The sequence below is a fragment of the Amphiprion ocellaris genome, chromosome 3, assembly GCF_022539595.1.
Source record: "Amphiprion ocellaris isolate individual 3 ecotype Okinawa chromosome 3, ASM2253959v1, whole genome shotgun sequence".
Taxonomy (NCBI): Eukaryota; Metazoa; Chordata; class Actinopteri; family Pomacentridae; genus Amphiprion; species Amphiprion ocellaris.
The window spans coordinates 283,693-300,466 of NC_072768.1; the positions used below are offsets into that span (position 1 = coordinate 283,693).

At 39.1% G+C, this 16,774-nt stretch overlaps 2 protein-coding genes across 4 annotated transcripts; one reads left to right on the forward strand and one right to left on the reverse strand.

Annotated features, from left to right (window-relative positions):
- Nucleotides 1-436: 436 nt before the first annotated feature.
- On the reverse strand, nucleotides 437-16,774 carry LOC111572106 (probable fructose-2,6-bisphosphatase TIGAR A). 3 transcript variants are annotated; one of them, XM_055009316.1, is made up of 6 exons: nucleotides 16,607-16,774; nucleotides 13,694-13,815; nucleotides 13,361-13,411; nucleotides 13,150-13,260; nucleotides 7,547-7,874; nucleotides 437-4,514 (listed from the first exon to the last, which is right to left on the reverse strand). In XM_055009316.1, exons 2-6 carry the CDS (start codon nucleotides 13,709-13,711, stop codon nucleotides 4,504-4,506), a joined length of 519 nt encoding a protein of 172 aa, XP_054865291.1. In that variant the 5' UTR covers nucleotides 13,712-13,815; nucleotides 16,607-16,774; the 3' UTR covers nucleotides 437-4,503. The 3 variants fall into 3 exon arrangements, with proteins under 3 accessions (XP_054865291.1, XP_054865290.1, XP_054865292.1); XM_055009315.1 differs by lacking the exon at nucleotides 437-4,514 and having other exon boundaries at nucleotides 6,891-7,874; nucleotides 16,607-16,769; XM_055009317.1 differs by lacking the exons at nucleotides 437-4,514; nucleotides 13,361-13,411 and having other exon boundaries at nucleotides 6,891-7,874; nucleotides 16,607-16,766.
- Nucleotides 4,344-6,161, forward strand: LOC111572114 (fibroblast growth factor 23-like). The gene is made up of 3 exons (XM_023275647.3): nucleotides 4,344-4,557; nucleotides 4,894-4,997; nucleotides 5,069-6,161. The coding sequence occupies exons 1-3, from the start codon at nucleotides 4,344-4,346 to the stop codon at nucleotides 5,468-5,470; spliced, it is 720 nt and encodes a 239-aa protein (XP_023131415.1). The 3' UTR covers nucleotides 5,471-6,161.

Here is a 16,774-nt window from a genome sequence, read left to right on the forward strand (position 1 = left end):
TGCAAGCCAACGCCTAAAGAACAAACTACAGCAACAGAGCCAAACCCGTTTCAGTGGTGAAAAGAAACAGAGGAAATGTTTGGCTGCAGCTAAATAAAGCAGGAAGTCACTGAGCTGCTCAGGTGTTCCTGATAACACCAAGCAGCCACCTGGACAGCCAATAGGAACACAGCTTCCTGGAAGTCCAGAGGGCTGGCTTAGTCAGGTAAATTTAGTTTAAAGTTGAAGCAGAAAGTTAACAAAGAAAATTGAAAACCATCTTCTGATCCCTGAAATCTCTGAGTTTTCACACAAAGAACACCTGAACATGTCAAACTGGTTCCATAGTAGAACCATCATTGTAAAAACGTCATAGTATGGTGTGTTGCTCCAAAAACATTGGGACCCGGCTGTCTAGGGTCGCCGAGGAGCAACACAAAAACAGGACAAACGCTGGTTTCCAGGGGGTTAGGAGGCTATTTATTTGAAAGAGGAAGTTTACAACAACACAACATGTGAGCAGAAAAATCACAAAGTCTGTCTTTAGTTCAGCTGAAAATATTAGTTTTTGTCTTTTTTATTGACCAAACTTTTCAGGAAGTAGATGAAGAATAATTAAAGCTCTCATGTAGAAGTCCAACTTATTTTGGATCCTTGTGGAGAGTTTAATCTTAGAGTTTGTAAAGCTGTTCAGTTTTTAGAGTCACATGGATTGTTTTGACATTTAATAACGGAGTCCTGAAATAAAATTACAGTTGTGGATTTCTGTTGTTTAGTCTGGACTAAACAAATAACAGCAGCATAAATGTCAAACGTCATTATTAGGAGTCTTGATTGAGGTTTCTCACTTGATAATGATCAAAACATGAAATTCAGGTTGGTTTAAAGGAATATTCCACCTTAAATCTTTGAATGTTGACCTAAAAGGTTGGTTTCAGGAAGTATTCCACCTACAAGGTCCTCAAACATCCACCTTAAAGGAACATTCCACCAAAAATCCTTGGACATGCACCTAAAATGTTGGTTTAACCGAGTATTCCATCCAAAATCCTCAGAGACTTGAGGGGCTGGTTAAAAGGAATATTCCACCTAAAACCTCAAATATAGACCCGAAAGGGTGGTTTAGAAACAATCCTTCAATGTAGACCAAAAAAGTTAGTATGGAGGAATATTCCACCTAAAATGTAGACCTGAGAAGTTGGTTTGGAAGAATATACCATCCTAAACATCCTTAAATGTAGACTAAAAGACAGTTTGGAAGAAAATTCCACCTAAAATCCTCCAATGTATTTTTTTAAAATTTTGTTAGCCCTTATTAATCCCAGGAGGGGAAATTATGATTTTCGCATCTCTCCCCAATTGGGGGAGTCAGAGCGACGGGTCAGCTGTGGTACAGCGCCCCCTGGAGCAGGAAGGGTTAAGGGCCTTGCTCAAGGGCCCAACAGTGGCCACAATGGGGTTTGAACCTCTGACCTTCAGATCAGTAGTCCAGAGACTTAACCGTTACGCCACCACTGCCCCTAGACCTAAAAGGTGAGTTTAATGGTATATTCCACCTAAAATTCACTACTGTAGACCTTGGAGGTTGGTCTGATGGTATATTCCACCCAACATCCTTGAACATAAACTTAAAAAGTTCGTTCAAAGGAATATTCCACCTAAAATCCTTCAATGTAGACCAAAAAATCTTGGTGTAAAGGAGTATTCCACCTTAAATGTAGACCTAAAGGATGGTTTGGAGTAATATTCTACTCTAAAATCTTCCAATGTAGACCTAAAAGGTTTATCTGATGGTATATTCTACCCAACATCCTGGAACATTTACCTAAAAGGTTGGTTTAATGCAGGGCTATTCAATTAATTTTGAGTCGGGGCCAGTTCATGAAACTGAGAAAAAATAAGGGGCCAGACAATATAAGTAATCACGGTAACAAAAAAAGAAATTACAACAACATACTGAAGAAATCAATATGTTGTATTATGTAACTGCTTAAGAATGCACACTGTGATACACTGACACATATAGGCCCAAGGCATTGTTACATTTAAATTTTCAACAATGTTCAAAAATCTGACCAGGTGAGCAATATCCCAGCCATATTAACAGACAATTAGAGAAATGCAATTAACTAACAGAAAACATGCACTGAATTGTACATAAGTGTACCAACACAATTTTACAGGTTGTTATCCTTTATATTTGAGATTGCTCTCATTTGAGCAACAGGCTACATCAAATTTATCTCCAACAACAACAACAAACATAACAAAGTGCATAGTGTGGTACAGAATAGAACTGCAACAACATAGCAGTGCCTGGTATTTGATCAAAGCAATGTATTTCAAACTGCGGCACTCAGTTCAGGTGAGCCAAATCAGTTGTTTGGAATTTAATTAACTAGCAAACAACTTCTTAGTGCACCAACAAATACAAAACAAAACTGCATATTATGTCTCTGAATAGAATTATAACGCAAGATATTTTATCAAGGCAAAATGCTTCAAAGTACATTCAACAATAATCACTTAATCCATTTAAGACAGAAAAATCACTGTGACTATCCCTTAGTTGACCTCTCTACAATGCCAGAGATGCTGAAATCATCAAACCTACTGACAAAGTTGTTTTTCAGAGTCAATAAGGCCTGACATCACCTCGGTAATTTGCAGGCCAGATTTCCTCAACGTGGGGAAGTGGAGCATCCTCCCAGGACAAAGATCAGCAGAGAAGAGTGAGATCTTTCTGTGAAAAGCATGAAGCTTTTCCACAAGCTCAGCAACGGTCTTATCTCTGCCCTGCAACTCCAGGTTTACTTCGTTCAAATGATGGAAAACGTCGCTTAAAAAACAAACAGCGGCATAAAACTCGTCGTTTTCCATCAGAGACAGAAACTTGCCAGGTTTTTTTCAATTTTGAAGTCCGGAGAAACACCAGAATGTCCTCTCTTAGTTCACAAAAACATGTCAATGCGTTCCGTTTGCTAAGTCATCTAATGTCATTGTGAATGAGCAAATCATTATATTCTGCAGACATGTCGGTCAACAGTTTGCGGAGAAGGTGGTGCTGTAAACTGGAGGTGCCACGACAGAGTCCATGGTCTCTTTTAACTCACCACTGAGCTTTGCACACAGGAGGCTTTGGTGGATGAGGCAATGCAGAGCTCTCATCTGCAGAGCCGCGGCTGCCATCCTCGTTGCCATCCTCCGATCCCTGCCTGCCATCCAGGGTCACCATCTGTCACCAGCATGGTGATGCACTAGTAAGTATGAACTGTTAATTAAGAAGCAGGATATGAATCATTCTCCCTGGATGTCAGTCCACACTCTGGGACACAACAGAACTCTTAATTATCAATTATTTACAGCCATCAACAGAAGGTTGGTTTACACCAATACAGACCATATGGATCAACCTTCAGCTTCCAGTGATGCTCTCTAAGATGGCATCAATGAAACTCTGTCATGCTTTTTAATTCTTTCATAGATTAATTATTGGTCTAGCAGGTATTTGAAGATCTGTAACTGACTGTTAAATGAGTCCTGTTCAGACACTCATGAGAAGTTCATCTGATCAACACATCTTCCTACATCACCCAGACTGATGGTTCAAGGTACTGTGTATATTTTTAACCAGAAGATATATAATAAATCTATGAAAGAACCAAAACGATGATTGTTTTTTAGATTCCGTCATAGAAGATTCAGAGTTCTAGAAGTCATTGGAAGCGCACGGCCTTCACCCATGGTCTTTACATGTGTTCATGACATCTTAGATTCTTCTCTGTGATTTTTAATCAGAGTTTAAAGAGTTAAACTGTTCTTTACACTACAGGTTGTAGAATTTTTAACCCCATAGGAGCCTCTACTCTACTCATTCTGACCACAACAAACTCTGGAGAACATTTCCAAATCTGACTTCAACAAACTTCTGTGAGATAAGTAGAAAAATAAAGACATGAGTCAAAAACACATTCCTCTTACCTCACTGCTTTACTCCTGAAGACGGTAAAGATCCAGATGAGTAAAACTGAATCACCGTTTCCATCATCTTCTTTCCTAACCCTCCTCCTCTCCTCCAGCCTCTGGTCTAACAACTGGAACGTCTGGATCAGGTTTCTTATGTTTAGAATAAATTCTGTCTGCATCTCTGACAGGACTAAATATTTTAGTGTTTTCTGACTCAAATCTCCTGCATGGTGTTAAAGTAATCATGAATTCCAGCCCTTAACCACAGAAAAACATTTTGGTAAATGAGTTAGCCGGTTTATTGACCCTCTGTTTAAATAGACCTGCTGGACTTTCTCCTCCTCCAGTAGCGGCCCACACTCCATCCTGAACGGGACAGCGCTTCATCCCCACTGATCATGCAACTGGCTTCCTTCTCTCTCGTCCTAATCACTGTACTCGTGTCCGTACGGGTGGATTGTAGACTGAAGCTCCAGGATCCAGAACATCTGCAGCAGCAGCAGGAGGACAGCTGGAGCTCAGGAACACATGAAGATATATCTGGAGGAACAGGACACTTCAGCATGGAGCTGAAGAGATCCAGGAGACACGTCATTCACAGAGACTTCCTAGGTACGTCTGAACTGATCTAGTTTGTTTCATTACTAAATATTTTGCTAACACCAGAAAATAATAATGTTTAGAAGAATAAACTGAAATAATAACATAAAACTGTCATGCTTCATATAAATGTCTTAAAATGTTGACAAATCTACAAAAACGTTCCACAAAATGCACTCGTAACAGAAGACACATTTTACACATTCCTAGAAAAAGCAAATAAGTAAATCCGTATTCTAATTTAGGCGTCCAAAGCAGATTTTTATAAGTCGTCTACAAACAGCGTGACTGAATGGGATGTTCTGCATGTGGAACCACTGATTCCATGGTTAATCTATTTCCTTGCAGTGATTTTCCCAGTGAGGAGAGACAGGAGCAGGCCAGTATGGATTTTTGATCTGAGGAAAAGACGATTCCTCTGCATGGACTCCGGAGGAGAAATGTTCCACTCGGTGAGTAGCTTTAGATGAAGGAGTCCTGAAACCAGAGAACAGAGTAAACATGTTGTGTTTGTCCTGAACAGAGGCAGAAGGACAGAGAGGACTGTCTCTTCCAGAGGTTAGATCTAGAAAACCACCGCAACGTGTTTTCCTCCACCAGTGGGAACCGGCCACTCCAACTAGAGGGAATCGAGCTGAGAACATCTCACTGGGAGCCACCAGAACCCTCCTGGGCTCTGATGAAGAGGAGGCCGAGGAGGAGCGAGGAGGTGAACCCCTCAGACCCGCTGAGATCAGAATCACATCCCTCACATTCTGCTAAAGATCCAAAGGAATCTGATCACAGCCAGCCCGACCAGGACCGGGCTGGAGCCGTGTCCAAAGAGACCATCACCTCCTGCGACGACCCTCTGAGGGTTCTACAGTCCAAAGGAGCCGTCAGCCCCGTCAAAGCCAACATCGCAGACCGGGCAGACCAGGACTGAGAGGCTGGACTGGACAAGACAAGAGGGGCTTCTTCTGGTTCTTCTGGACACCACAGAACCACTGGTGCGGAGTCAAACTGACACTGGAGAGGGTTTCCTCTCTTATGAGCTGAAAGCTTTCAATATTTACAGAAAATATCATAAAATCTTTGAATCAAAAACCTCTGAAGCCTTTCTGGAGCTGCTGTGCCTGGCTCTGTCCTCATGAAGCCAGGAAGGGTTAGGGTTAGGTATTTAGGCATGGTTCCTGGTTCTGTTAGGGTTAGGTACTTAGGATTAGGGTTACATCACAGCGGCTGCAGGGCTTCTGTTTGAACAGCAGATGAAGGGGAGGTTCGTCCGGCGTCCTGCTGTCCTTTAACCTCTTCTGTCTGTTAAATTTTAATCCAGATGTGGCAATGTTTGTTTTGCATCTGTAAAAATGTGTAATCTGTAAGTAATTCTGAATATTTGCACATAAACGGGTTGAGAAGCTAAATAGAAGCTGACCGGTGCATACAGCTGGTAAAAATCATCCTTTATCTGCTAGTATTCATACAAACATCATCCAAATATGTCGGGTGCTGGACACCAGTAGTCACAGCAATGAAAGGTATTTATTTATTGAAATGTGTGAAATTCCTAGAATACTGTTTTATTATTTATATATTTTATGCTGTGTCATTTCTGATAAAATAAATGGTGACTATGATCCGCTGTGTTTGTTTCTATTCTAACAAAGAGTGGATAAAAAGAAACAATGCAGAGAGGATGTTTCTCCTTTTCATTACTGATCAGGAGCATCTCTATGAGCAGACGGTAAAGCAGCAGAAATGAATCTGACCCAAATGTAAAAGAGAAATAGTTCCAGCTTTCAGTCCTGCTGCAACGAACATGAATTAAAGTCATCCTGACAAATCACTGCAGCCCTGGAAATAAAAAATACAGGTTTGAATACTTCCCACTCAGTTTGTAATGATCCATGAAGTATTTAAGATTTACTAATGCTTCTGACCATATTTATCAGAACTGGGCAAAAACTACAAGAACAACTGAAAAAAAAGATCTGTCATGTTCACAAAAAAGGTCAAAAAGAGTTATTCTGCACACGGCCGACTGGTTACATAAGCAGCAAACATCAGACCTGCTGATAAGTCCTAATACTTCTACAATAGTACTACAATATAATACTTAATATTTCTACAAAACTACTGCAATATAATACCTAATACTTCTACAATACTACTGCAATATAATAATTAATACTCTAATATGATACTCAATACTTTAATAAAGTACTTAATACTCTAATATAATACTTTAATACTAAATATTTTAATATAATACTTAATACTTATCAAATACTCTGATCCAACAGCTTTGTGTTTTTAAAATCTAATTTATAGAACATGAGGAGATGAACAAATGAGAACTACTGCAGTGTTTTTAAGGAGTTTATCAGAAAAGTTCTCGACAGAATGAACCTTTTACATTTAACAGCAGTCATTTAGAATATTCCAGGTAAAGACTCGTCATCAGCTTCAATCTGTAAAATGTTTGTTTTCTTCCCCACACTGTACATTCTATAGATTATGGCACTGGAGAAATAGAGTTTATCTTCTATAAATAACAGTTTTTTCCACAGAGAATGGAGTGAAACCAGAACACACCCAGCACTGGTTGGTCCTTCTTGACTCTAGTGTTAATTCACAACAATGAAAAGTCACTGATTTCCAAAAAGTAAACTCTGCTGCCGTCCTGCTCTGTGTTCCTGCATAAAATCTATAAACCGGAGGCTAAATATAGAAACGGTGACTCATTATCCGCCCACGTTTACAGTAATGATCAGCCAAGAGCTAACGATGTGAGGATGACGTTCTAGCGGAGGGGAAATAAGCATCACATGTTAAAGATGCTTTGAACCTCTTTAATTAACTAGTACTTCATCCCTTAGTTTAAGTCTTCTAAAGTTTAATCAGAAGTTTAATGAGCTGCACTGTGAGCTCCACATTTGATAATAATAATAATTTAAATAGTAGATTCTCTGCTGTTAGTGTTTAATGTGATCGGCTCTGTGAACGAACACACAGCGGATACCTGATAGAACAAATCTCTGCTGCTCTTCTTTCACTGTCAGAATGAACCAACACACACCGGTGTTTGGACTTAGAGAGAACATGTAGGCCTTATCGCAGCCTTGAGGGACGCAGCAGCCCAGCTCCTCCACAAAGTAGCGCACGGCGACGCACATCAGGGCCCCATGGGTGACGACCAGAACATGGACCGGGACGTCCCTCAGCCCGTTGTCCGGCTTCCCCTCCACAGGACACGTCTCCAGAGGTCCGTCCTGTCCTCCGTCGCGGCAGCGTTCAGAACCAACCTGCTGAAGCATCTTCTCCAGAAACTCTTGGACCCGCTGCTTCACCTGAGCAGAGAAAACACCTGTTAGCTCAACGCTTCTTCTAGTTAGTTTATGGAAAAAACACCTGTTAGCTCAACGCTTCTTCTAGTTAGTTTATGGAGAAAACACCTGTTAGCTCAACGCTTCTTCTAGTTAGTTTATGGAAAAAACACCTGTTAGCTCAACGCTTCTTCTAGTTTATGGAGAAAACACCTGTTAGCTCAACGCTTCTTCTAGTTAGTTTATGGAGAAAACACCTGTTAGCTCAACGCCTCTTCTAGTTAGTTTATGGAGAAAACACCTGTTAGCTCAGCGCTTCTTCTAGTTTATGGAGAAAACACCTGTTAGCTCAACGCTTCTTCTAGTTAGTTTATGGAGAAAACACCTGTTAGCTCAACGCTTCTTCTAGTTAGTTTATGGAGAAAACACCTGTTAGCTCAACGCTTCTTCTAGTTAGTTTATGGAGAAAACACCTGTTAGCTCAACGCTTCTTCTAGTTAGTTTATGGAGAAAACACCTGTTAGCTCAACGCTTCTTCTAGTTAGTTTATGGAGAAAACACCTGTTAGCTCAACGCTTCTTCTAGTTAGTTTATGGAGAAAACACCTGTTAGCTCAACGCTTCTTCTAGTTAGTTTATGGAGAAAACACCTGTTAGCTCAACGCTTCTTCTAGTTAGTTTATGGAAAAAACACCTGTTAGCTCAACGCTTCTTCTAGTTAGTTTATGGAGAAAACACCTGTTAGCTCAACGCTTCTTCTAGTTAGTTTATGGAAAAAACACCTGTTAGCTCAACGCTTCTTCTAGTTAGTTTATGGAGAAAACACCTGTTAGCTCAACGCCTCTTCTAGTTAGTTTATGGAAAAAACACCTGTTAGCTCAACGCTTCTTCTAGTTAGTTTATGGAGAAAACACCTGTTAGCTCAACGCTTCTTCTAGTTAGTTTATGGAGAAAACACCTGTTAGCTCAACGCTTCTTCTAGTTAGTTTATGGAGAAAACACCTGTTAGCTCAACGCTTCTTCTAGTTAGTTTATGGAGAAAACAACTGTTAGCTCAGCGTTTCTTCTAGTTTATGGAGAAAACACCTGTTAGCTCAACGCTTCTTCTAGTTAGTTTATGGAGAAAACACCTGTTAGCTCAACGCTTCTTCTAGTTAGTTTATGGAAAAAACACCTGTTAGCTCAACGCTTCTTCTAGTTAGTTTATGGAGAAAACACCTGTTAGCTCAACGCTTCTTCTAGTTAGTTTATGGAAAAAACACCTGTTAGCTCAACGCTTCTTCTAGTTAGTTTATGGAGAAAACACCTGTTAGCTCAACGCTTCTTCTAGTTAGTTTATGGAGAAAACACCTGTTAGCTCAACGCTTCTTCTAGTTAGTTTATGGAAAAAACACCTGTTAGCTCAACGCTTCTTCTAGTTAGTTTATGGAGAAAACACCTGTTAGCTCAACGCTTCTTCTAGTGTTTGTTTATGCATCATAATGGAAATCTGGTCACATAGATTTAAAGGTTGGTATTTAAAAACCACATTTTCTGCCTCTGCCATGAAGAGCACTCGTCACCGTCGAAGCCAGGATCTAGCAGCTGTCTCTTAAATAGAACATCCTTTAACACAAATAACCAGAGCTATGTGGTGACTTTTTAATCGGACGATGACGAACACTCTGCAGTTGTTTGACAGTAGAGGGTACTTTGATCCCGATTCACACCCAGTCTGGCAGACACAGAAGAAATACAACCTGTGGATGGAAGGTCACAACATACCAGACATCCTTCCACTGACTGACTGACTGACACCAGGGACTTACTGCCACCTACTGGCAATAAGGGAACATTACACCAGGAGACCATTGGCCTATCAGAGTCACATGTAGATAGATCGACTATAGATAAACTATAGATAGATAGATAGACTGTAGATAGATAGATAGATAGATAGATAGATAGATAGATAGATAGATAGATAGATAGATAGATGGATAGATAAAGCGACTATTGATAGATAGACTATAGATGGACAGATAGATAGACTATAGATTGAAAGATAGATAGATAGATAGATAGATAGATACATACTGTAGATAGACAGACTATAGATACTGTAGATAGATAGACAGACTATAGATACTGTAGATAGATAGAAGATAGATAGACTATAGATAGATAGACTATAGATGATAGATAGATCGACTATAGATAGATAGACTAGATAGAGTATAGATAGATAGATAGGCTATAGATAGATAGACTATAGATGGATAGATAGATAGATAGATAGATAGATAGATAGATACACTATAGATAGTTAGATAGATAGACAGATAGACTATAGATGGATAGATAGATCGACTATAGATAGATAGACTATAGATAGACTATAGATAGATAGATAGATAGATAGATAGATAGATAGATAGACAGCTAGACTATAGATGGATAGATAGATCGACTATAGATAGACTATAGATAGATAGGCTATAGATAGACTATAGATGGAAAGATAGATAGATCGACTATAGATAGATACATTGATAGGTAGATAGATAGATAGATAGATAGATAGATAGATAGATAGATAGATAGATAGATAGGCTATCGATAGATACTGTAGATAGATACTGTAGATAGATTGAAGATAGATAGATAGATAGATAGATAGATAGATAGATAGATAGATAGATAGATAGATAGATAGATAGATAGATAGATAGATAGATAGATAGATAGATAGATAGATAGATACTTTATTAATCCTGAGGGAGATTCAAGATGTGAACATACAGAAAGATCTGAGGATCTTGAAGACCAGATGGTTTGATGATGATCTCAGCTACAGGCTGGATTGGAAAAGATCTTCAGCAGGTTCAGTTAGAGTTTTACCTCTACTAGGTATCCATGCTTCACCATATGCAGCCTGTTGGTTTCATTAATGCTGTTTCCTGCTTTTTCCTTCTTTTAGCTTCTTATTTCACAAACCGTTGGACTATTTACTGTTAGCAGTTAGCAGCTGTGGTTAAACAACTTCCCCTCCATGATCAGTAAAGGATTCTGATTCTGAAAAAGGTTTATTTGTAGGTCCAAGACTCTCAGATATTCACCTCTTCTGTCTCTACCTTAATACAACAGGAATAAATAACTAAAAGACAGAAAAACAGATTTACTCACTACAGATCAGTAGCTGGTAAACTTCCGTTAGGGGTTAATAAACTAGTGACTTCCAGTTATTGGTTAGTTAGCAGAGAGAGGATGGTAGCCAGCATGGAGACACGGGTCAGTAAATAAAGAGCAATAATACAGGTTAAATATAGGTCAGTAAATAAAGACCAATAGATCAGTAAATAGTAAATATAGGTTAAATATAAGTCAGTAAACTTCAGTTAGTGGTGTTTGACTAGTAAACCACACAGTTTAGTAACCACAGGAAACACACAGTAACTGGCAAAGAAGTAAACCCGCAGATGATTGGCTAGATAACACGGGTCAGTAAACCTGTAGATGATTGGCTACATAACACTGATCAGTAAACCCACAGATGATTGGCTAGATTGTTACAACTTGGCTCCACAGTTGCAACAAAAACTCGGAGACAACCACTGTACGGTGAAAAACAAAGGTTTATTGCCAATTAAAAGCAGTCCATAATGCCGTCAAGGCCCAAATGACACAAAAACCCACACGTGGGGCTGGAGTTCCACAGACACACCAGCTCCTGTCAGCGAACCCGTCTCGACTGGAGAGGAGAGCGGTTAAATGCAGCTGAGCCACTGATTGCTCAGTCAGGTGACGACCCTCAGCTCCTGATCAGGCACACCTGGTGTTGAGATGGAGGGTCATCACACACCCCCCCCTTAAGAGGAAGCTCCCCCTGGACAATCTCAAACAGCCGCATCAAACCTGCAGATGACTGGCTAGATAACACTGGTCAGTAAACATAGATCAGATCATTCCCACTTGGAAGGCTCTGGGATCAGTTTTTGTAATTTTCCATCTCCTCCATGGTCAGATAACGTCTTCTAGTGATGAAGGTTAAATAATCAGTCAGTATATATGGCAGGTCTTCTAGTAAATTATTATAATATTAAACTGCTGAATGGTTCAGTTTAACATCTGCAGCTGTAACTGATTCATTACTATCATTGTCTGACTACAGATCAGAGGAAAGTCCTTTTAGAGCAGCTCTAAGGGGACAACTGACCCCAGACCAGGGCAGAAAACTGCCCCACAGCTCAACAGAATCACCACAGAGTGGACTGTTTTAACTTTAATTATCACCTGTCAATACATGCCAGCACTGAACTAAAAACAGTTCCTCTCTCATCACCAGGAAACACCAGATTTCTACACGAGGATCAGTTAAAAATCTAACTTTTAGGAGCTCACAACAGTCAAAACCCTTTAAGATGTAAGAACGGGAGCCAGATTTAATCCAAAAGGATAACTTGACTTGATGCAAAACTCAGTTTTTCACCTGGTAAAATCCTGGATCTTCCTTCTGTAGCCATTTGGACCTATGAATTCATAAAATCAGCATTTCTGTTTTTAGTACGATTAAGAGTTCTCAATGTTCAAATGATGCTACAGTTTCAGAAACAAACCTACAGTTTGTTAAAACCAGGCCTAATAACCCAAATGACTCCTATTTTCACTTGATAAATTAATTTAAGAGGTATTTCTTGTATGATGTCAACAATCTGTCCTGCTGGAGCTAAATTTCACTCGTCTGCTTCTTTATTCCCACCTATACACTAAAAAGAAATCCTCATCTTCACCCCAAACCTCCTGCTTCCTTTAGTTTTTCCATTTCTAACAGTCATCCTTCAGAATCCGCCACAAAACTATGTGATGATGAGTTGTTGCTTATTTAATGCTGTTGATGCAACAAGACAAACACCATAAACTAAGACGGCTGGTAGAAATATCTGGTGGTTCTTTATCCAGAACAAATGAATGGAACCATGACTAGTTTCTGCATTTAGGAAAACATGTTTCATACTTTTAAAAAACATATTTCAGTTTCTGCTTGTTCAAATGTGTCTTGTAGGATTATTAGCATTAATTCATTGATAATTAATGCTAAATATTTCATTAAAATGAGTACATTAAATATCCACGCTAAAGTGAACAAATCTATTTGTATATTTGTTGAGATGGTTTATGATCTCAATCCATTGTTTCTGTGTTAATGACAACTTATTCTGAACTTTACAGAAGACAGGGAGACCAATGTGAATGGAACCAAGCTCAGACAGGAATGAATAAAAGCCTCATGAATACCAGATGAAGAGAGAACAGATCTCTACCTGCTCCTGAGTTTCCCCGTTTGGAGGCGTGAAGCCTGGAAACGTCTGACCAGCTGCCTCGGCCATCTCCTTCAGCTCCTTCACCTTCCTCCCCTCAGCGATCCCAAAGCTCTGGAAAACAACCGACCACTGGCTGGATTCAACGTCTTAGCTATAAACCATTTACTGGGAGATTAGAACTCATTTTCTCTTTCAGTAAAGGATCTCGAACCATCTGAAGACCCAAACAGCTGCTGTTGTGTTTCAGGATCGATTCTGCAGTCTGGAAGAAAAAACTGAATCTTATTCCTCCAGAAAGGAAGAGGGTCAGAAATATAATATACTATGAGTATTTTACTGTATAAAAACTCTTCTGCATGATTTGAAGATGCTGGTTGATCATTTTTAGGATTTCTGCTCTGTTTATATTCCACCTAATGCTAACTATGGTTAATACAAACTGAGATTATGTGTCTTCTAGAATACAGATGGAACAGTTTAGTGCAGAAAATAAATATTTCCTGCCTGGTTTAAATTTAATTTTCACAGATTAGTTCCATCTTACCTGCACAGCTCGCAGCATATCACTGACAAACACGCGGCTAAACCTGACATCCTTCAGGTATCGTCCTGCAGCTTCGGCCTGCTGCAGACCGGCTTCAGACAGAGCCGAGTCTATCGCATGACCTGCAGGAAATAAAGCACAGAAAACTAAACTCATCTTATTTCTCCTGAATTCTTCTTTACCTTGTAGCAGTCCTTCTTTGTTGTATGGTGTTTCCCCACTGCAGGAAATAAACGCTTTATCTGCGACAAGATCTGTGGTGGTTCTCCCACCAACTGGCCTAATCTCCATCTGTGGGATGCTGCTGCTGACCTTCCTCCAGCCCACTGCTTCCAGCTGCCCATTTCCATCAATCTACTCTGCATCTCCCTCACTATACTTGATTTGCTCATCTACATATTTTTGAATTTACCACCAGCTATATATGTAGTATATTTAATGCCAGAGCCATACACCATAGCAGTAAACTATAAACAGTTTCCATGTTAGTTGTACTTTGCATGTATCATCTGTCTTATCATGCATGTGTCAAACTGTGTGTTTTATGGTGCTTGTGTCCCCCCCCACCTCTCTATCTCTATCCCTCTACCTCTACCTCTGCCCCTCTATCTCTATTCCTCTATCTCTACCTCTCTATCTCTACCCCTCTACCTCTATCCCTCTACCTCTTCCTCTCTACCTCCATCCCTCTATCTCTACCTCTCTACCTCTTCTGTCCCTCTCAACCCACCCGGCCAGCAGGCAGATGGGTCCCCCCACATTAGAGCCGGGTTCTGCTCAAGGTTTTTTTCCCTGTTAAAAGGGTGTTTTCCTTGCCACTGTCGCCTTTTGGCTTGCTCTGGGGGTTCAGACATATGGGTTCTGTAAAGCGTCTCGAGACAATTTGACTGTAATTGGCGCTATATAAATAAAATTGAATTGACAAAATTGAATTAGCAAAATGCACAAAGTAATATCCTAAACAGACATTTAAAGAAGCTCATTCAGTCTAAACTCATTATATTTCATGTTTATGTGACACTATTGTTCACTCTGCTCTCCTCAGGGCAGAAAATAGTGGAAAATTCTGATTTAATGTAATGATTTTATTTATATAAAACCAAAGTTACAAAGTGCTGCACACAGACAGCGAATTAAAGGCAGGAAAAAACACAATCTGGTGTTTAAAAACCAAATCAATGCTGCAAAAGCATTTTTACCAGCAGGTCAACAGTATATGTTCAGCACTTTTAAACCTGTGGAATTTTATATTTTCTTAGTTCTTACTTAAATTCATGTTGTTTTGTTTTTGCTGTTTTTGTGTCTTTTGACCGTAACAGAAACAGGAGCAGGAGAAGGAGTTCTGTTTTATTTCTCAGACTCAAGATTTTTTTGGTCACCATAAAACATACATGAGTAAATTTCTGAACTTATATATTAATAAACTTGAATTAAATAGAGACACAGCAGGAAAGAGGCCACAATGAACCTTAAAACCAACCATAGAAGCCTTTTATTTTTATTAATTGAATTAAATCATTTAAGATCAACATTTCCACCAGCCATGTTTTATGGATTGTGGTTTTATTTGTATAATTTCCTAATATTTTCAGCCGTGGTTCTACCTGCAGCCTATAAACAAACCATATATATCTTAATATATGGATTACACATGAACTTTCAGTGTTATTTTAAAATTTAAACCCTAATTTTTGTCTATCAGTGGACAACAAACTGTAAGACTGCCCCCGTTTCTGCAGGAATGATTTACATCTGAATGATGATATCAGGATCATTTGCCATATTACAAACAAATAGTTTCATTTCATGCGTATAATAATAATAATAATAATAATAATAATAATAATAATAATAATAATAATAATAATAATAATAATAATAATACGTCATGTTCAACATGTCAGATGTTTATTTCTCAGGAGCAATACTTCAGTTTCATGTGTAATATTTCATTATCATGTATAACACTTCCAATGTGATGTAAAACTTTCATCTAGTATTTAATTTAGTTTGATATTACCTCATTATAATTACTAGTGTTTATCTATTCGAGCCTTATTTTAGTTTCCTTACTTTATTTCAGTAACATCAGTATTATACTTATAGGCAATGAATTTATTCTGTTATTCTTTTTTTCTGAGCCATAAACGATCATTTAATTTAATGTTTTATCTCATTGTATCCTGTATGATGACAATAAAGCACATTCTATCCTATCTAAATATGTTTCCATCATACAATCTGTGATCTTAACATGTTTAATAGTGTAACTCTGCCCCCTGGTGGCCATTAGGAAGCACTGCACACTATGGACTGACAGTTTTAAAGGTTATCTCATCTAAACCACAGACTAGACAGTCTAAACTATTAAACACGTTTAGATCATGGACTATACAGTCTAAACTATTAAACATGCTTATATCATACATAGATCATACAGTCTGTGATCTGAACATGTTTAATAGTGTAACTCCGCCCCCCGGTGGCCATTAGGAAGCACTGCACACTGTGAATATACAATAAACTGAACGTTTGTTAGCTCTTAGCTGCTGTTTTTACGTTCTGGTTTGCTCTTAGTTTTTACTCTTTAAAGCGTGTTCTGTGGGTTCTGGTGTTCTTGTAGGGTTAGGGTTATAGGTGAGGTTAAAAATAAACTCCAGGAACATAATGTCTGTGGCTCCTGTTGACTAGCATACAGGCTACATTACATACAGGCTACATTACATACAAGCAGAAAAAAGAACTGTTTCTAAACATTTAGCTGTCAGTTATGCACAAATCTGACTTAAGCGAGGTTTTCTGGATCGAAACGAATCGTTATGTCCACATACTGTAGCTTTTTATAAACGGGAGAGACAACGAACAGCAGCTAAACTGAATAAAACATTAAATATGACTATGAAGTGGACTTACTGTCGGACCAGGGTTAGCCCAAATGCTAGCGCCTTCATGCTCTGCACGTTAAAACCGGCGAACACGCGCATGGATGGCCGGTAACCGAAGCCGAAAGGTCACTTCTAAAAAAAGACAAGAAGAGAGCAGGACGAGGACGCTGTTTATTTACGGCCTGGTTTGTTAAAA